Source organism: Pelodiscus sinensis, chromosome 1, assembly GCF_049634645.1.
Source record: "Pelodiscus sinensis isolate JC-2024 chromosome 1, ASM4963464v1, whole genome shotgun sequence".
NCBI classification, from domain to species: Eukaryota; Metazoa; Chordata; order Testudines; family Trionychidae; genus Pelodiscus; species Pelodiscus sinensis.
The window spans coordinates 129,730,299-129,752,286 of record NC_134711.1 but is presented as its reverse complement, the minus strand read 5'-3'; the positions used below and the strand labels follow the sequence as shown (position 1 = coordinate 129,752,286).

At 44.9% G+C, this 21,988-nt stretch overlaps 1 protein-coding gene across 1 annotated transcript; it reads right to left on the bottom strand.

The window, feature by feature from the left end:
• Positions 1-7,500: 7,500 nt before the first annotated feature.
• Positions 7,501-21,706, bottom strand: KLHL42 (kelch like family member 42). The gene is made up of 3 exons (XM_006132966.2): positions 20,701-21,706; positions 9,300-9,493; positions 7,501-8,044 (listed from the first exon to the last, which is right to left on the bottom strand). The coding sequence occupies exons 1-3, from the start codon at positions 21,561-21,563 to the stop codon at positions 7,593-7,595; spliced, it is 1,509 nt and encodes a 502-aa protein (XP_006133028.2). The 5' UTR covers positions 21,564-21,706; the 3' UTR covers positions 7,501-7,592.
• Between the last annotated feature and the right edge of the window lie 282 nt (positions 21,707-21,988).

Genomic DNA, 21,988 nt, shown 5'->3' with positions numbered 1-21,988 from the left:
CACACAGGAAATCCAGAAGTACCATGTGGCAACAAAGTTCTCCGGGAAGACTTAAGGGTGTATACTTCCCCTGTCACTAGATAATTAATATAAGGTTAGAATGCCAACATAAGCATCTCTTTTGATTCAATGGGAGCTTTCCTGGATAAATTCACTGCATCATGAGCCTATTCCAAAACTCCCTAAAGACAACAGAAATCTTCCCAGTAACTTTAAATAGCATGGGATCAAGCACTATAAAGATCAGAACTTTTAGATTATGAATGCGCTAAAAAAAATGCCTCCACATGCTTTATTGTACATTTGCCATGTCTTTCCTGTTATTTATACAAGTGGAAGTTTGTGACTCTTCACCTCATGTATCCCCTATACATGCCCCATTAAACCCCAACACATATATCATAAAAGAAACATTAATGCCAATAATTGAATGGCAGAAAAATTTGGAGGGTTCAACTTTGCCAGAGATTAGCTCCCCCTACTTGAGAACATCATGTTCGTGTCACACCTCCGACATTTTCTTCCAAATGTAAAAATTCCTTCCAACAAACATGGGTTGTTTCTTTGTTTTAAACTGACTGAGACATGCATGGAAAGCTCTATTGCTACTTTTGAGAACAGTTTATGCCTGGAGAATGGACAGCTGCTGTTGCAGAGCATTTGTTTTCCAACTACAGGCAGTCCCCGGGTTACATGGATCCGACTTACATCGGATCCCTACTTACAAACGGGGAGGCAACCCCGCACTAGCTGCTTCCCCCCAGCACATCGGATCCCTACTTACAAACGGGGTGAGGCAATCCCGCACTAGCTGCTTCCCCCCAGCAGATGAGGGAGACGCGAAGCTAGCACCCTCCCCCGCCAGCAGACCAGGGATCTGCAGCTTTTCTCAGCAGATACCTCAGCTTGAGAATAAAGGACTGAGGGAAGTGAGGTATGGGAGAATAAAACTGAGCTCTGGAGAAATGTTTGGCTAGAGTTTCCCCTACAATATGTACCAGTTCCGACTTACATACAAATTCAACTTAAGAACAAACCTACAGTCCCTATCTTGTACGTAACCCGGGGACTGCCTGTACCTCCTTGCCTCACCCCCTAAACCTAGTTTCTGTGGACTTTGCTGTAGTTAGCATATGCTGAAATTTAAACTACAGGTTCTTAATTGAATACAGTTGCTCTCCTCACCCTCCATACTCCATGGGAGCTGCAACACAATATTAAACTGTATTACATGTATCGAATATTCCTAAACTGGAGATTTCTGTAAAGAACAGCGAGTGCTGAAAATGAAGTACAATTAAACCACGCCTAAAATTAATTAAATTTGAACATATAAAGGATAATAGTCCCCAGGCATATTAAGTAATGCCACTCTTTATATTTTACTAGTCCCTGCCACTAAAATTTCCACTCCTTCAAAACACCAAGGCTATGTCTACACTCGCGGTTTCTTGCGCAAGTATGATTGTTCTTGCACAAGAATCTGCAGTGCGTCCACACTGCCCACCTGCTCTTGTGCAAGGAAATTTACTGTACAGTGTGGTAAAAGAGGTCTTCTTGTGCAAGAGCTACACTCTTTTTTAACAGGTGTAAGCCCTATTGCGCAGGAATTCTTGCGCAAGAGGGCAATGTGGACGCTCAGCAAGGATTTCTTGCGCAAGAAAGCCCTATGGCTAACATGGCCGTCGGAGCTTTCTTGCACAAGATAGCGTCCACACTGCCATGGGCGCTCTTGCACAGAAGCACAGCACACACATGGCAGTGTGGACATTTTCTTGCATAAGACTTCTTGCTCTTCGTGCTGGATCAAAAAGTTGTAGAGGAACAGAACAATGTTCCTAGTCAAAAAAATTAGGAAAGTTTGTATAAAAGTGAACAGGAAAAAATTAAACTTTTCTCTTAATTTTACCCAATTCCTCAACTCACTATCTGGGGATCAGACACAATACACAGAGTTATAGTGTATTGGTTAATTTTTGGAGAAATTATTAGGGGTAGCAAATGGCAGGAGGAAAGGAAGAGGAAATGTGAATGGGAAGCTAATTTCAATTTTAACTATAGTGCACCTATCAGTATTCCCTAATATGTCTAGTTCTTTACAAAGAGCTTGCAGAAGAGAGAGAGTGCACAGATCAGCTTCAGCAGGGAGAATTGACAATCATCAAATACATACTGTACAAAAGGGGGGCAGGCAGTTGTGGGTCCACAGTTGGATGAATCCTGCATCAGAAATCTGACCCTGGCAATGATTTGGAAACTGAGGACAGAAAATAAGCCAGCTTTGAGCACTGGCGTGCAGTTTAAGTGAGACATTTTGGCTACAGAGGGTAAGGAAGAGGGAAATTACATTACAATAAGAGAGCCTACTCCTCCAGTTTTGTGTTGGCTACGTACAAGGTCTGTTATTCTAAACGAGAAGACCACAATTAGTCAGTGTAACTTTCAGGAGGGCGGGAGATACACTACAGTAGATGGAAAAAGATGTATGTGTGTGTGCGCGCGCGTATGCGCGTACACGTGTGCATACACAACAGTGGATAACTGGACCCAGAATGACTATTTGGCCTATATTCACATTCTAGCACCAGGAGAAGTGAAGGGTCCATTTTATTAATTGAAAAATATTACTTTATTACAGTACATTTGTCATCTCTAGGCAAAGTACCAAGTTTTTAACACATCATAAAAACTGGGCAGACTCTCTCATCTTTTGTGGATGATCACAAGTTAAAACCAAAAAAAAAAAGGGGGAGGGGGAAAATATAGGGTTAGAAAAGCTTACATGTCCTTACACTAGTGAACCTGGGAGAAGACTGTGAGCTCTGAAAATCTAAGGAGCCAAATGTCTTTTTTTGCCACTGGTGAGCAAAATGGGACTTGAGAGCACTTAGGAGCCTCAGTAGTGTCAGCTGAGTTGTGCCTTTTTTTTTAAACCAAGGATATTTCACAGCAAAAAAATTGTGTGTGTGTATAACAGTTCTAGCTACTGTAAAAATATTAAAGAATATTAAAAATGCTGAAATTTTCATGGCATACTTATTATTTGTTTATTGGTAATGTCAACGCCATCAAGGGAAAAAAGACACAAGCACCATATACATTAAGGTACTGATTTTAAAGGCAGCAAAAGAACAAATCTCACAAAGGCAAGGCTCCTTTTTCAACATTCTCCCCCACCCCCAACTTTTTGGAAAAGAAACAGAGGTTGCACTGAAACAGGCGCCGAGAATATCAGAGAGAAAATATACGGTATGTACAGAATGTCAGCATTAATTAGAATATCAGGGGGAAATGTTTAAACTCTCTCTACTTTAAGGCTTTGGTTTTGTTTCTAAAACTTACTATGGGTGTTGAGAGCCACCCTTTGGTCATCCTTGTAAGTGCAAAATCAATAAAATCCACTGCAAATACTCAGGGTTACTGCCTCCAGAAAGGAATTCTTGAGAGCTGCTTATGAACTAACCACACCAGTCTTTACCCTTAAAAAGTTGCCCTCAGATCATAACACCACCTGCTGTGTGTACATGGCATGCAGGGGAGGGAGGGAGGATTCATTACTGTTTGTGAAGCATCTGAAACTATCAAGTGCTACATGTTGTCACTACACGCTATAGCCTTCCATTCTCTTTTGCAGCTGTGGCACAGGCCACTTTTCTCAGAGCATCTGAATAATCGTAATGTGATTTTTCACTAAAATGAGGATTCAACAAAAGAAACATTTGTTATGTGGCCCTTTTCTCTGCCAGGAGCCCAACGTTAGAGAAATAAAAATACTCTATGGGAGCTACATACTGCTCCATTGTTTCATCCTGGTTATTGATAAGAACAGCACAGTCTGAAAGGCAGATGGTCAAGTTGTAAAGGCTGACAAACTGGTATCATGTAATTTTAGTAAAAACAGGCGGGATTATGGATGTAGCAAGTCAAAAACTTCAAAAGAGACTATACAGACATGTAAGGCCAACTGGCAGGGCATGGAGGAAATTTCTGTGGAAACTGGCCACAGATATTATGTGGATAACATGAAGTTTAAATATCATCCAAATCTTATTTCATATTGAAAAAACAGACCTTACCCGGAAAAGCAAAAACTACAGGTACGATGGTCTCTCTTTCACTCAGTCTCAGTGATCTTTACAAACCCTTAGAATTGTCCTCTATTGCATAGTCCGTTTTTACTTATGCCAGCTTTTACTATCTAGTAGTTCTGACCCAAGGGGCAAGTGCCATGCTCGTGAGGGAATATGAAATCTTGATGCCTGGGGGCACAATGCTGAATAGACTAGACATGAAATGCAAGAACAGATACCAAGGCTGGATGGCTAAAGCTGAAAAGGCAGGTGGGGACAGGAGAACTATGATAAGCGATAGCTAACTATGTGACGAAAAGAAAAAAACATGTAAACAAAAGAAAAGCTGACAAATGGGAAGACAAATCTGTTAAGAAATACAGAGAAGATGTAAACATTTCTTAAAGATAACTAATAGGGAGCAAGGTGGGATTCCTAGCTGCCATCTGTCCTAAAACCTCCCCTAAAGCAATTTCAATAGTGGAATAAATAGTAACAATGCTAAGCATGTATGTAGTTTTTTAAATGTTCAAAATGTTCGACAAATATTAATGAATTTAACTGCAATACCCCTGTGGAGTAGATATTACTATCCACAGTCTGCAGTTGGGGGAAAAACAGACACAAAGGAGCTAGGTGACCTGTCCAAGGCCACACGGTAAGTGAGAGGCAGAGCTGGGATTAAGACTCAGGAATTCCCAGTCCTGTACTCAATTAAGTAGACCACATGGCCTCTCATTTTAGTATATTTATATAGCTGCCACTCAATGGAAGTTTAATTGCCCCCTAAATTAAGGCCATTTTACCCTCCAAGGGAGGTAACAGAATGTCTTGCATCACTCAACAGCATTTCCATTGGCTGACTAAATAGTTTGTTGATGAGCTCTGAAAAGACCCCTCTGCCAGTCTTCCTTTCCTAGAAGGGCAGTAGCTGCTAAATGATGCCATGTGTGGAATATTAAAGCAATGGAAAGAAAATGAGCCTGGAATGGGACAGTCATTAGGATTTCTTCTCTGAGGTGTAGAGGGCCACACACCACAGGTTCCTCCTTGGAAAAAAAAGAAAAAGATTTGTGCAACAGTTATTTCAGCCTTGCTCAATACAGTCCCACATAGCATTATCACAGTAGTGCCCAGCCATTTCATTTGATGAGAATTATTTATGTATCACAGCCTTTGCCAGTGCAAATGTATTCAAAGTAGAGATGCCAATGTCTGAATAGTCCCCAATGTGCATCAGTTTTCTACAGTCTCAGCTACCATTTCCATCTAACTCACCAGACCTTGAAAATAATCATCTGACCACAGAGCGCTGAAAGGAGGCCCTGCAGAGAGAGATTTTCTTCATTTGGTGTAAAAGAATCATAACGTTGATTGTGTACATTAACCCAATGTAGCAGGAGGCCACCATGAAAGGAACTATCACTCCCAAGAAACAAAACAAAGCTCTTAAAACCCCAGCCTGAATTGAAAGCCATTGGATTAATGGACACCAGATTTGAAAATTGTCATTCAGAGATATTACTCTCAGCAGGAGGTGAATCTGGAAGTGATAGCTCTTCACAAACAATTCAGCACATAAGTCACTGAGCAACAGAATGCAGACCGACTGACTCCATTGTGAAGAGATCTCAGATGTATATTGTTCTGATTGTGATCTTGGATGCCTTTGGGAGACGACAGAAAAAAAAATCTAGTTCTTCAGAGAACTGAAGGAAAACAAATCATCAAATAAATTTCTCTAAGGGAAAGCTGTCATGGAGTAATGACCTCCTGCTCAAGGCTAAGGCACTGAAACTACAGGTTTTGAAAATAAAAACCAGGGGGTTTATTAAACTATTCCATTCCACTCACCTTATTTCTGCTCAGGTCAGGGAGTAGATGGGATTGCTTAGCCTGCTTGTGTTGGTAAAACAGAGGCAGCTGCCACTCACATGTAACATTTTCAGAACTATGGCCACTCATACTTCTGCATCCAGCTGGACTGCAGGTCCTACCCTTAGTGATTATGCCTCCTGATTGCTGTAAACAAACTTGCACCAGCAGTTCATTTTGTGGGCAGGCATATATTCTCTCCACCCCCCCCAAAAAAAAAAAAAAAAAAAAAAAAAGAGGCTTTTATGTTGACTGAACTGCTGCTGCAAGGGGTATGATTGAATTCTCTATCTCCCCGTTAATGCACACAGAAAAGTGGCCCACTTCTGGAACCAGCAGCATCTGTGAAAAGCTGTGGTACGGGCTCTGCAGCTACCTTGTTGGATCCTAATGGAGGCTTAGTCTCCCCTAAGGCAAGAGACTGTCATGTGTAAGACATTCATCTCTTTCCAGTCTCTCCCCTTTGCCTAGTGGGGAGCTGAGGACATCACCCAAGCAGATAGGGTGAAGAGCCCTTCAGAATTTGATAACTAGTGAGAGAAAAGGGTCCATTTGGACTAAAGATACCCCCAGGGACTTGGAGAAGGCTTTGCAGGAAAGGAAGGGAACCCTCCTCCCCATAAGTCATTCTTTCCAAATTAGCATGTGTGAAAATCATAAGTCCAGGTCTGATCTTTGCCACCCCTTCCCTATGGGACAGAAAGGGAATTACCATAGACCACAGCTAGAGAAACCCATCTAAAACCATCTGATGGGAAGGGAAAGGAACAGGATTCACCTAGAGCTGGTCAGGTGGCAGCTTATTTACATGTGTTCACCTCTCATCTCCACACCTCTGAGCTGTGCCATATTCCTTTACACCCAGGACTGACCAACCCCAGGAGGGAGACAGCCTACTTTGCCTTCTGGGACTCATGTGTATTCTACTGCCATGTAACTCACCTCCACAATTTGTTCCTTTGTTTTTACATATTAGTCTGAACCACTGAGTATTTGGAAAAGCTAAATGAACAAATCAATAGTAAATTTGAAATCACTTTTCCCACTGAGCAGACTATCCCTATTTTGAGTTCAGTACCTCCTTTACTTGCATTTTTTTTAAATGCCTGTCACCGACTTACAAAAAAAAAAACCTGTCCAATACTCAGGGGAGTTCTTTTAAATCTTTGTACAAATATGCCCAGTGCTTACATGGGTGTTTCATAAGAATTCCCAGTGTATGCCAAAGGCCATACAAGCCTTTGAAAATCTCCCTCATGCTACAATTGTAGAAAAGATAAAAATATTTAGGTACAAATCATCTCATCCTTTGTTCATCTAACAGGACATTGCAAAACTAAAAACCATATTACCTTTGATAATTCTCTTAGATTATTAAAAAAGAAATAATTTTGAAAACCTGTTTTCCTTTTTACCATGTATCCTGCTTATTTAGTTTTTGAATTTCGTTAAAATGGGGCTGTAAAACTAGACTGACCAACTTTACTTTACATATATCAGGTACCAACACAGTGCTTTTGTATTGGATTGCATACATTGCTTAGAATCATTTAAATTGAAGACAACAACAAAAAGTAGGTTTAATTGAATTTTTCAAAAAACTTGGAAACATGACTGATGAAATGAAAGGGGGAAAAAAAGGTGTAATTACAGTTCTGTCATATTGGGCAAATATACAGAGCAGACCAACATGTTTTGTCCAAAGGCTGGAAAGCGTCTAAGTGACTCCCACCTGTCTGAAAATATATCATACTTAAGAAAAATCCGGTGTTCCAAGCTTGTAGATGATGTAATATCCCTGCTCAATATATAGATCCCATCATTATGGAGAGTACAAGTCAAGTTGAGACCTGATTTAGATGTGTTCTCCTTGAGGTAGAGCCATTCTCTGGTTGCAATGTTGTAAGACTGCACTGTCAACATGTCCTCACTTGGGCTAGATTTGTGGTTAGGTCCCAGTTCATGAATACACCCTCCTACCAGGTAGATCGTTTCCTCAACAGAGAGCATCTGCTGTTTGCGAATGTGGATATCACACAGTTCAAAGTTGGTCCAGGAGTCAGAGATGGGGCAGTACTGCAAAATATTCATATTCCTGTCTGAAACAAAGGAGAGGTGTTTATGCAAAACCATAAAGTACATCAGTAGAGCACTAGGCTATGTCAATTAGCATTACAGACTGTGTATCTCTTGTTCACGCTGGTTCTAAATAACCGATGTACCTTCCAACCCTGCTTATCATGTGTTAACGTATTTACAAGTCAGTGCTGGATTGACAATCTCCTTTTTGAGACTGGAATCTCTGATCACTTTTTTCTTTTTCAGAGGGAAAGATTTAAACCATTTTTGGCATACTGATTACACAGATCAAGTGGTATAAAGAGAGTGGGGGGTTTAGTTGAATAATTCCTGTATGTTAGCTTGTGTTTTGTCTTTTTAATCTTTGACCACTGATACTTGAAAAGTGCTCTACTTCCCTCCGCAGATGACATTCTCAGGCCTCTCAGCCAGTGCATTCTTTAATGGGGGGGGAGGGGGAATAAAAGAGAAAGCAGAAAACTCCTTGAAGTCCTCAAGATCATGAAGATTTAATTTACTTGTGAAGCACTGACACATTACAGTGAATGGCACTCTGGAAAATTCTACTGCAGTCAAATTGAGAAGAAATAAGTATATTTGTTTTCCTCCAAAATCTAACAGAGTAAATGCAAACAGTGTTTCATTTTTATTTTTTCCCCATCCATGTACCACAATCACTGGTTATTTCAGCAGGAATATACACAGCTCTGCTTTTGCCATTACAATGTAAAGGAAAGCTGTATAGCAATGGGAAGCAAGAGCAGTGATGGAAGGAAGCAGATTTTTATTTAATTGTCTCTCATAAAAATAATTGTAATTTGTATTTATTTTCTTGGCAGAGCAATGGAAACACCCAGCTGTAACAATTAAAAGGTGAACTAAAGTGTTTTGACTTCATTTTTTGTCTGTGATCTTAAATCGCTTAAAGAATAGTTTGCAATAAGAAAGCTATTTTAAAAGGAAACAAAAAGGTTTTAGGTGATGAGATCTTTGTTTAATCTGCAACCACCAAAACCTAAAAAGGAGTCTGATCTGCATGCCTTGAACTGTTTTAGGATTTGCAGAGATGCCTACCATATGTAATTCCTTTAGAAGTCTGTGTGCTTTAGCTACAAGCACACTGGTTTGTAAATTTTGGCTGTCAATTTTTTTCTTAGATTAGTTTCAGTATTTTAGAACTCTTCGCTTCATCTTTAACGGCAGATTAAATTTTGGTCTTGAAAAATGTGTTTGTGATCTTTAAAGACAATAAGGTTTAAAAGAAACGTGTCTTACCTCTTGTCGTATATCCCCCAACAACATAAATTTTGCCCTTGCATTCACAAGCTGAGAATTCTGCAAGAGGGTTTGGCATAGACGCAACAAAATTCCACCAGTCATGCTCTGGGCTATAACACTCCACATTGGAAAGGGATTGACCTCCAATGGCATAGAGCTTTCCATTTACAGCCAAAAGCTTAAAATTGGACCTAGAAAACACGATTGGAGTAATGAAATAGCTAGCATATGACAGAAAAAAGAACCAAAGGAAACGACAGTTTTATAAGGGTTCCAAGATACCATCATCTCTTCAAACTTGTACCATCAGCCAGTATATTAGAAGCTGAACTGATTCTTCTGTGTCCAAAATAGAACGTAAACTTCTTGGGAAAGGAACTAACTTTTGTGTTTGTAGAGGGTCGAGCACACTGAGGGCGCCTTCAAGAAATAAATAATAATGATGAGCCTTTTAAACATTTTATACTTAGGTTGCAAATCAATTCAGTTTACCTTTAGCTATTCAGCAGAGTAATGTGTTCTGTGTTGTGTGTGTGAGTGTATTATTTTGTGAAGTACATGTACATGCTCAAACACATGCACAGGCATACGTGCCCCTGCTCCCCCCCCCCCCCCCCCACACACACACTATTCCAGTCAGCGTTCCCGGATTTTCTTGTAAAAGCAGATTAATACCTGAAACTGAGCACAGGCCTTGATCTGTGATAGTGTCTCAGTAACCTAAAATAAATAACTATTCAGTTTACTACAGGGTAAATGATACCCTGCAGGAGATGAAGAGGAATGGCTCTCTCTCTCTCTTTGCTTTCACCAGCACCATCACCCTGAAAGTCGGCACATTTTGTTATTCTTCCCTTCAATCAAAGGCTAGATATTTTCACACTTCCTGAAGCCAAACATTAACTCGGGATGCTAAGCTCAACATACCAATAATCTGGTTTTAGTGCAACAGTATCAAAGTTCTATATTTTTCCTTCCCATTTGACTCCATTGCTCTGTATATTTCACAGGCTGCAAAGGGAAACTTGCTGATGATTTTGGTATCACTCTGCAATTTATGCATCTAAAGAAAATGCCTTCCAGAGACCAGGACTACAGGGGAGGAAGATTCTAAAAACTAAACAAAAGGAGCATGATGGGAAAGAGATCCAGAATGGGATCAATGGATAATAAATCTGCGCTTTTCAGAACAACTTTTTCTGAGCCAGATGCAGCAAATTTTAATCAAGCAACAATCCTAATAAATTCAATCGGTCAACTTTATCCTTCTGCACTAGACAAACATAAGGTCAATCTAATGTCCCATTCAAGTCCACAAAGGCTTTAGTGGTGTGTTAGTTATGTGCTGCCCTGCACACCAAAATGGAACTTTCACTCAGGCTAGGTCTACAATAGGAGACAAAGTTGAACTAAGATAAACAACTCCAGCTACGTGATAGCATAGCTCAAGTTGATGTACCTTTAGTTGTAATTTCCATGACATTACCACTGCGGGAGGTCTACAGGAGAAACTCTCCCATCATTGTACCTTATTCCCCATGAGCCAGGGGAGTACTGGAGTTGACGGGGGCACAATCAGTGGTTGATTTAGCAAGTCCTTAATAGACCCACTAAATTGAACCCCAGGAGATTGATCATTGTCGATCTCCTGATAAGTGAAGACAAAACCCTTAGGGCTCGTCTACATTGGCCCCTTTTCCGAAAGGGGCATGCTAATTTTCCAGGTCGTAATAGGGAAATCCGCGGGGGATGTAAATATCCCCCGCGGCATTTAAATAAAAATGTCCGTCGCTTTTTTCCGGCTTTTAGAAAAGCCGGAAAAGAGCGTCTACACTGGCCCCGATCCTCCGGAAAAAAGCCCTTTTCCGGAGGATCTCTTATTCCTACTTCAGAGTAGGAATTCCTACCCCCGCGGATTTCCCTATTACGACCTGGAAAATTAGCATGCCCCTTTCGGAAAAGGGGCCAATGTAGACGTAGCCTTAGTGTGAGCATGAGGTTACAAGTCAGTAAGAATACTGCCTATGTAGATATATATGATTTTACCTGAACAAAATGAACACTGCCTGGCAGCAAACTGCCCTGCAATTTTTTGTATTAAATATATTTTAGGAAATGTAAGGGGTGGGGAGAGGAAGGGAGGGAAGCCTTCTTTCAGGTGGAATAATTTTGTTCTTGTAATCCTGAGATGACTCTGGAAACTATAAATGCTCCTCTAAAGAATGATATGCTTTTGATTCAGTTTTTGCTGTTATTTACTATTAAGTTGCTCGGATCACTCTGCAATTTATGCATCTAAAGAAAATGCCTTAAGTCATCTCAGATCAATAGTCATTAAAGAATCTGGATTTAAGTGGCAATAATGGGTATGAAATTAGAGCAATTACTTGCAAAAATATTCTGAGTATCAAAGAGATGTACAAAAGGAAGGAAAAAATACACCTATATGCACTACTGGAGTTCCAAATCTGAAAAACTGAAGCTTGACTACTGTAATTTAGCGAATATAACCTACAGGTTATATTCATTTTTACAAACCCCACACACACCCCTCTCCCGCGGGGTATATAGGGTTTTTTTTACTCACCAGCTGTTTTTTTTTTTTACTCACTGGAGGCTGGTGGTTCCTGAACATGAACGGAGAGGGAGGAACTCTCCCTTGCCCAGAAGATGGTGGTTTCTGCGGCTGCGCAGGAACGGAGGAGGGTGGGGGGGGGATGAGCGCTCCCCTGCCCAGAGGCTGGTGGTTCCTGCTTCCCCCACCCCTTCCTGTGGCTGCAGAGGAACCAGGGGGATAAGCACTCCCCCGCCCGGAGGCTGTCGGCTGCGCAGGAACCAGGGCGGTGAGTGGCTGGCTAATCCTCCCCCCCGCTGTAAATTAGCAAATATACCCCTGGGAAATATACCCCTGGCACAGAAAAGTCTTGTATGCCCCACGGGTTATACTCGTACGTGGGGTATACAAGATTTTTTTTTACTGAAATAGAAAAAAACACGGGGTATATTCGGGTGCAGGTTATATTTGGGTGCAGGGCATATTCGCTAAATTATGGTATAAGCAGGGTTCGACAAATCCGCTTATCTACTCTCCTGTGGCGAGTAGATTTCAGCTGGCCACCCCATTTACCAGCGGTTCGCACATGCGCAGTGTGGGTCTCATGCATGCGCAGTGCAGGGCTGGCGAGTAGTTTTCACCGCGATTGTCAAGCCCTGACTATAAGTATATTTTAGAAATTAAGCATATCCTTTAATATTAGTAAGATGTTAGCAGGTCTGCAGCTGTGTTTGTCTCTATGGGTGTGTCTAGACTACAGAGTTTTGTCGACAAAAGTGGACTTTTGTTGACAAAACTATACCTGCGTCTACACTACCGCTGAGTTCTGTCGACATAACGTCAGAACTCAGCAGTTTTGTCGACGCTGGTAAACCTCATTTTACGAGGCATAACACCTTCTGTCGACAGAGTTCTGTCGACAGAAGGTGTTACTGCATGTAAGGTTGTGTCTAGACTATAGGGTTTTGTCAACAAAGCAGCTTGCTTTGTCGACAGAACTGAATGTGTCTAGACGCTCTTTGTCGACAAGTTTTGTCGACAGATACTGTCGACAAAAGCCTGTAGTCTAGACATACCCTATGTTACAGATGACAGGAGCAGAGTTCTGGTCTCATAAAATTAATTCATTTGGGCAATACAGTATGTTTCACCTGATGGCCACAAGACATTTTGTGAAGTTGGGCATTAACAGATAAAGAAGGCAAAGAAAGGGTATGTCTACACTTGCAGCCTAATTCAAAATAGGGCTGCAAATGTAGGCATTCGAAATTGCAAATCAAGCCCGGAATCTAAATATCCAGCGCTTGATTTGCATGTTCCTGGCCCGGCACCATTTTTTAAATTGACAAGCCCGGAATAACTGCCCGCGTCTACACGCAGCAGTGAAACGGGCGTTCGAAATAAAGCCCTAGTTCGAAATACCTGTTATTCCTCCTGCAACGAGGTTTAACAGGTATTTGTCTGACGGTGTCTGTGTAATTGGAGGCCCTGTTGCAAATTTAGGGAAGGTTACTTTGTGAATGATGTATGGCACAAACACCAATTCCTATTAGTCTAGATGGGGTTTGTATAATATATTAATGTAAAAGTGTTCAAATTACATGTCTGATTTCAACATTGGTTAATATGATGTTCAGAGCATACCCTTCACATATAAGAAATCTACCTACAGCACTGACTCAAATATTTATTTTACTCGCAGGCACTAATCATACTTTTTTCAATGCTTCAGCCATAGCTTAATACAAGGTAGCCTTGAACAACTACTCACCTGTGTGTAACGAGTATAGCAATTGTTTTTATGAAAAAACTAACATTGGGAAAGAAATGCCTTGTTATTCTTTTTTAATCTTTCAGCAGCTAGAAAAAAGAAAAGCAAGCACCATACATTAACCATCTCCTAATTACCACTAACCAGTATACCATGGACCACATTTTGGGAACCACTGATCTTGAGAATTCATTTCTGACGTAATTCCACTGACTTCAGTGGAGATACACCAGGAATCATACCTTTCAAATGCCTCTCATTTAGATGTCATTCATTTTAATCCCAAGGTTCCACACAAATTTGTTGCCCCTTATTTTTATACTTGAAAACTATTCACATCAAAGATAGAGACTCATGAAAGTGTGATTATAGGAAGAGGTGTTACAGTACAGGAATATATCCCGTAGCATTTTAGGTTTCCTGCAGGAGTACAGTATATGCTTCTGTACCCTCCAAAATCCTCTTATCCAAATCCCTCCCTTGTCTCTCATGCTGGGGGACCAAGAAAGGATTTGGCTAATACAGAAATCTGGGTAATACAAAAGAGAACCCTCCTCCCCACGACTGAACTGCAAGGAAGAGGAGGCCTCAGTTGTGGGGAAGGCCATCCTGCTGCTGAATGACCCTCTGTGAACCTACTATGAACGCAGTAAAACAGCAGGGTCATGACAGAGGAGCTGTGGAAAGCACCCTGCCCTGCCACAGGGCCAGTGACACCCAATCCCTGCAGGCCCAAGGTAGGCTATGATCCAAGTAGAGCAGAGCAGAATCCTGGTGAGGGTCTGTCTCTGCTATGACTTGCCCCTTGAGCCTCCAGGAATGAGGTGTCACTAGCCCTCTAGCAGTACAGGAAACCTGCTGCAGCCCCATTGTTACAAAAGTGAGTCAGTAGGGCAGAGCAGAAACTCCTGGCCAGGACAGTGAGGGGGAGTAGAATGAGCCTGCAGCTGAAGGGGAAGCCACCTTGCTACCAAATAGCACCTATGCTCTTGATTATCAAAACAAAATCCCTGTCCCTCACGCCACTTGGATGACAAAGCATACCAGGGGCAGGCAAAACTCAGCCCACCAAACATTCAGATCTGCCCACCACGATACTCTGGTATGCCAATGTCATGTGGCCCATCAGGACACTCAGGCAGGCTCCCAGCCAGTCATGGGCCCACATGTCACTTAAAGCACCCGACAGCATAGGGCAGCATGTGTGTGTCCGCACAGTGCACCTCTGGGGGAAGAAGGTGTGTCTCCACATGCTGTCCTTACCCCCAGCAAAATTACTGGCCCCCTATCAAAAATTACTGCCCACCGTGCTGTACACTGTAGTTTATTTATACTCTTTATTTTAGTGCTCTGCCATTTCTGACCTACAGGCTTTTAGAGTGGAGTGTTTGCAGTAATTCCTGACTCACAGGAACTGGGAGTGAGGGGACGAATGGGGGAGGGGGGGAAGAAAAAATGTCTTCAGGAGACACTTGGCAGGGGCCGCTCCAAGGCTATGGCTACACTGCCGATCTTTTTCCAGAAGAAGATATGCAAATCGTGCTCATGTTTGCATATCTTCTTCCAATTTTTTTTGTGGAAGAGGTTTTTCCAATATGTGGCCCTGTGTAGACGGGGCCAAATGTCAAGAAAAAAACCGTCTTTTGCAAGATCCCTTATTCCTCGTAAATCAAGGTTTTCAGAGTCTTGCGAAAGAGGGGTTTTTTTCCCCAACATTTGGCCTTGCATGGGGTTAATGTTTCAGCAATTAGGTGTTAGAGAGAAACAAAAAGATCATCAATGCATATTTCTCAGAGGTAATTTTGTGTTTTGTAAATATTATACAATTGACCATATTAAGTCAGCTGGTAGAAGTTTCTGGATCAACTTCTCTCCATGTCAAGAGGATGCACTGTTTGTCTTGAGACTAGTTCCCCCCTCAAAGAGGCAAAGGAAAGAAAAAAAGGGATGCCACAGGGCCTGATGCATGCAGTGGTCCTGGAACCATGGGTGCTCCTGCACCCCCTGGCTTGCTGTAGTAATAACAAACACCAAATACATAGTTTCCACAAACACCCACACACACTATAAAATTGTTACAGCACCCTTAGATCCACCTAAGCATGAGTATTTTATCGAAGCAAGATGCCTTCAACTCCCAGGCTATGTCTACTCTGCCGGTTTTGCTGGCAGTGAGTTTGCAAATGAGTGAATTAGCATATCGCCATGCCTCATTTGCATAATTTATACAAAGCGTTTTTGCGGGAAAAAAAGGTGTGTGGACATTTTCTTCTTGCACAAAAACCCCTTTCCCCACCACGTCCTTATGCCCCAAAAAAGGAGGTTTACCAATCTGGAGGAAAAGGGGTTTTTGCACAAAAAGAAAACATCCACGCTACTTTTTTTCCCCCCACAAAAACCCTTTGCGCAAAAATGCCTTGCACACATTATGCAAATGAGGTGTGGTGATATGCTAATCTGCGCCTCATTTGCATACTCACTGCCAGCAAAACCCACTGACTAGTCAAGGGAAAGTTATCAGCACTTGTAGATGATTTCAAACTTTTATATCTTTGGATGACACTTCAGGCAGGGGCATACAGCTAAAAAAAAATCTGTGTTCAAGTTACCATGCATTATTACTATAGCACCATAAATGTATACAGCAATTTAAAAAATAATAAACACATGAAATAATTTATGTTTAAATTAATTTAATCTGAAAAGAGCTGGTCAAAAGTGAGAAGGTGCAGGTGGGAAAAAAAAACCACAGTAAAAGTAGGGATATAATAATTCATTTAAAAAGGTAACCATGTAACCACTAAAAGTCCTAGTGGTTATACAGGTACCTGCTGTGGACTCTGAAGTATTAAGCTTAAATAAGAGCTGCCAGACCCTGCTTCCACGGAGGCAGCTTTGCTGCAGCAAGCACTGCAGAGGCTTTGCTGCATACTCTGCTCCCAGAGAACCAGTGTGTAACCGGCAGTGGAGGGGCCAGGCCAGGCCTGCCATGGACAGGGGTTGCTCGGTCTGGCTGGAGCAGCCCTTGCCTGCAGTGGACCCCGCAGGGCTGAAGCAGTGGCCTACACAGGATGGGTGGGAAGCTACTCCAGCCCTTATTAACTGGTAAGCATAAACAAGAAGCATCGCCCTACACAGGTGAACTAGTTAACCTTTCACATCCCTAACTAAAAGATGTTATTTTTGAAAAGCACACACTTGTCCAGCAGACACATTGGATTCAGGTAATCTTTCCCGACATGCTCATTTTACAACTAAAGGCTCCACTCCAGCAATTTGATGCATGTAGGATCCATGCTTATGCTTCAATGGGACACTGCATGGTTTGACTAGGGTTGCCAGGTGTCCGTTTTTCTACTGAACAGTAGACTGACTCGTGCTTCGCCTGGACCTTGCAGGGGGCAGGAGCGCCCTGGGATCTGCACTGCCCGGGTCAGTCCTGCTCCCCACCGGCTGATACACTCCTCCCCCCACCCCCTCCCTCACCCCTTCCTGGCCTGCCAGTTGGTTCTCTCCCACTTCTCCTTCCGACCTTCCCTGGCCAGCCCCACTGCACCCCACGCCAGTGCTGCTTCCGGTGGCCAGTTCTTCCCTCCTCCTCCTGAGCTCCCCTGGCCAGCCCCACTCCGCCCAACTGCATCCCCTTCCCCTCTGACCAGCTCTGCTTCCCATCGGCCGCCCCTCCCTCCCCCTGATCTCCTGGCCAGCCTCTGACCCCCACCCCTGCCAGCTCTGCTTTCCGGCCCCCTCTTCCTCCCAGCCAGCCCCGCTCCCCTCCTGACCAGACCCTTCCCCCCCAATGAAGTGTGTCCAGTATTTATTTTAAGACTACCTGGTAACCCTAGGTTTGACCCTTATCCCTACCCAGAATTCCACGGAAGTCAACAGTTTTCTGAACATACACAGAAGTCTACCTGCAAAGATGAGAACACAGAATCAGGGTCTATTAAAATCTTCTAGTTTTCAAACTTTCAATCAGGACTGTTCACATGCCAATTTTTAGAATTCGTCTGTTTTTGCTAATATTACTTTTTGTTTTTTAAAAGAACACTGTTAGGAATGTATATAAAACTGACTATATTTAATGAATACAGGCAGTCCCCGGGTTACATGGATCCGACTTACATCGGATCCCTACTTACAAACGGGGTGAGGCAACTCCACACTAGCTGCTTCCCCCCAGCAGACCAGGGAGACGCGAAGCTAGCACCCCCGCCAGCAGACCAGGGAGATGCGGAGCGGCTTTTCTCAGCAGATACCTCAGCTTGAGAATAAAGGACTGAGGGAAGTGAGGTGTGGGAGAATAAAATTGAGCTCTGGAGAAATGTCTGGCTAGAGTTTCCCCTACAATATGTACCAGTTCCGACTTACATACAAATTCAACTTAAGAACAAACCTACAGTTCCTATCTTGTACGTAACCCGGGGACTGCCTGCATAAGAAAAATTAACACTCCCCCCCCCAAACTTTCCCTTGGTATTGTCTAATCTTTCAGCTTTAATGATTTGTAAAATAGAGTAATTGAGTACAGCCAGTCCCCGAGTTACGCGGATCCGACTTATGTCGGATCCGCAGTTACGAACGGGGATTTCTCGCGCCGGAGAACTAGAGCAGCGGGACGCCTGGTCCCGCCGCCCGCCTTCTCTGGGGCGAGAAAAGCTGCTCCCCGTCTCCCTGGTCTGCTGGCTCCGCCAGCAGACCAGGGAGACGGGAGCAAAGCGGCAGAGCACCGGGGGCCGGACCCGCGGCCGCTTCCAGATCAGCTGGAAGCGGCGCAGGTCCTGCCGGGTGCTCCGCCGCTTTGTTCAGCGTCTCCCTGGTCTGCAGACCAGGGAGACGCTGAACAAAGCGGCGGAGCACCCGGCAGGACCCACGCCGCTTCCAGCTGATCTGGAAGCGCCACGGTTCGGCCCAGGTCCTCCGCAGCTTTGCTCCACGTCTCCCTGGACTGCTGGGGGAGGGGGGGGGGAGATGCAGCTAGTGCCCCCCCAGCAGACCAGGGAGACGTGGAGCAAAGCCGGGGGCCTGTGGTAGAGCAGGTGGGGCACTGCTGGTTGGTCCCGCAGCACCGCTCCTTGGCGCTACTGGACCAACCAGGCAGCACCCCAGCTGCTCTGCCCCAGGCGTCCTGATTCAGCTGCTGATCAGTTTCAGCAGTGGCTGAATCAGGATGCCTGGGGCAGAGCAGCTGGGGTGCTGCTGGGTTGGTCCAGTAGCTCCGAGGAGCGGCCGTGCTACTGGACCAAGCCAGCAGCACCCGAGCTGCTCTGCCCCAGGCGTCCCAAAGTCAGCCGCTGCTGAAACTGACCAGCGGCTGACTACAGGAAGCCCGAGGCAGAGTTGCTCTGCCCTCGGCTTCCTGGAATCAGCTGCTGATCAGTTTCAGCAGCAGCTGACTTGCGGACGCCTGGGGTTCTTACCTTGAATCTGTATGTAAGTGGAACTGGTGTCCAGATTCAGCGGCTGTTGAAACTGATCAGTTTCAGCAGTGGCTGATGCCAGTTCCGACTTACATACAGATTCAACTTAAGAACAAACCTACAGTCCCTATCTTGTACGTAACCCGGGGACTGCCTGTACTTCTATCAATGATCCTATGGAGCATGCATCATCTAGAAACATGTACAAACTAAGATGTTTGCCTTTTTTCTGATCTTCATTATCTTTTTCTTTATGAAAAAATCAATAAACACTAATTGCAAAAATACAGAGTTGTATGGGCCACTTCCACTGACAATTATAATACAGTTATGATCAACTTCATCAGCTTTTAAAACAATATAAGAAGCAAAAAGAAAGGAAGGCACCAGTTTCAAGGCAAACATTTTTGTTGGGTATACTCGATGGTAAATTCTCTTGGGCAGGGACTAGGGATGTGACTAATTACTCCCCCTTCCTCTCCCCCAGGGGAGGAGCAGGAGCCAAGACTGAGGGGAATTGGCTTAAAAGCTGGTTTCCCCCAGCACCATCTCTGAGGGGGCAGAGAAGGTACAGACACAGAGGAAACAGTGTGAGCAGGGTCTGAAGCAGTCTCCACTCGTACCAGTTCTGCTGTGATTCTGCTTTTAAAATGTACAAGAGCTCCATGTGGTCGTGCATATTTCAAAGACTCAGGCGCCGCAGGGAGCACAGGGCCAGTCCCCCACTGGCCTCACGCTCCCTACGGGGCTTCTGCTTTTGAACTGTAGCAAATACCTGGCAGAGCTCTTGCTACAGTTCAAAGGCGGAAGTGCCCTTATAGACTAAAATCGAATAGTGGATGGAAATCCCATTGACTATATGATTAATTAATTAATTAATTAATCTAAATGTAACATCCCTAGCAGGAACTGTGGTTTTATAGCAGGTGTGTGCAGAGCCTACCACAAAGTTTAAATGCCACAATACAAATAAGAACCTGTTTGGTCAATCTTGACTCTGATGTTCTGTACTCCTTACATGCATGGATCCATTGATGCCAACAGGACTCCTATATGTGGAAGACCAGATTATTGAGCCAAAAGACCCCATGCACTGACTAGGAAGAGAATTTTACCTTCATTATTTTACCATGAAATTCTTTTTTAAATAAAGACAGATATTTGGAGACTACAGAGAAAACTAGACCCTAAAGGCCCGATTGATCACTAATGATCTAAATGGGTTACCTGGTAAGCATCCCCCCCTAGACATACATACATGCATTCTTTTTTCCCTCTCTCTCTCTCCCCTCCTCCTTCCCCACTTCCATCCCTGAGCAAGCGTGGGGCCGGAAACAGATGGGTTGAAGCAGCCCCTGCCCACAGGGCAGAGAGTCCCCACCCTACTTTAATTTAATCAGTTAAGTGATTAAACTTAATGTTTAACCGGTTAATTAAACAGGATTTTACATTCCTATTAATCATCTCTTCGAGTACTGTCATTAACATCAGCAAACCGGGAGAAAAAGGGACAGTCAAATGCTGCTTACACTGATAGTGTTGACTTCACAAAATGCAGGTAGGTGGTGAATCAGGCCCTGCACTTCTGGGTCTAGTCTATACCTACCCAACTCAAAATGCTATATCTTGGTAATGCACCATGTGGGGGTTTACCTCTTTTGGTTCATTGAAGCCATCTGACACCATTCATTTATACAGGGGTTATAACAGTGGGCAGCCGATATCTCTTGGCTGGTGATCCTGTAGCCCCCGACGACAAACAGGTAGTTGTCCATCATTGCCGACCCATAGCCTCGGACATTCACTAGATCCAGGGGCATGTTGCTGGCCAGGGGCAGCCACCTCTGAGCCACCTCATCATACCTCAGCATGGAGCAAGGGGTTTCCTCCTGCAGGTGGCGGCATGGGGCCAGGCCCAGGGAGGAGGCACCCATGAAGTCTCCAATAGCCAGGAGGGTGGCAGTGCCCTTCATTCGCCTCTCCCTCAGCTGCTGCCTGAGGGCACTGGGCAGGAGGAGGTGGGGACGGGCCTCCGGCCGCCGCAGAACCTCATGATAATGGGCAGCCATGAAGCCCAGGCAGGCATCCTGCAGGTCCTGAAGGCCATAGACCTGGGCCAGGCGGTGCAGCTCCAGGCAGTTGCCCAGCCTCACCTGGGAGAGGAGCAGGCGCAGCAGGGGGGTGACCTGCAGGTAGGAGGCGGCCTCGACCAGCTCTTCCAGCAGAGGGGGCTCCTGCTCCCCGCCCTCCTCCTGCTCCAGCCGGGCCAGGCAGGAGGTGTTGATGAAGTCCAGCACCAGCTCCAGCCCCTGGGCGCTGAGCCCCCCGCGCAGCTGCTGCTCCTCCTGCCCCTGCCCCGCCTCCCGCATGCCCGAGCGGAACAGGGCGCGGAAATAGTCGCTCTGCTCGATCAGCTTCCTCTTGCTCACCGGGTAGCACCTGTCCCCCAGCCGGATCCTCACCACCTCCTCCTCCTCCGCGCCAGCCGCTGCCTCCCCCGCCTCCGCCTGGGACATGGCCCCGGGCTCCTGCCTGCCCCGCCGGCTGGCGGGAGGAGCGGGGCGGGGGGTGGCTCCCGTGGCGGCGGGCTCAGCCCCTCTCCCGGCTGCGTCCCGCGGCGGCGCGCAGGCCTAAAAAGGCAATGCTGGAGCCGGGGCGCTGCAGCAGGCCGGGGCCCCAGCGTCTCCAGGCCCCAGCTCCCGGCCGGGGAGGAGCCCGGGGAGGGCCTGGAAACGTCGCTCTCTGCTCCGTGCGCCTGGCGGGAGCACCGCCCCCCTCGTCCTAGCGAGCACCGGGGGCCGAGCTCAGCCCCGAGCTGCCTTCCCTGGCGGTCCCGCGACAGGTCCCTCCCGGGTGGGAGTCGCTCAGCAGCACCGCGCAGAGCCCAGAGACCTTTAGACCTTCTGACAATGGGGAAAGAATTTCGGCTTTATTTTTCTGT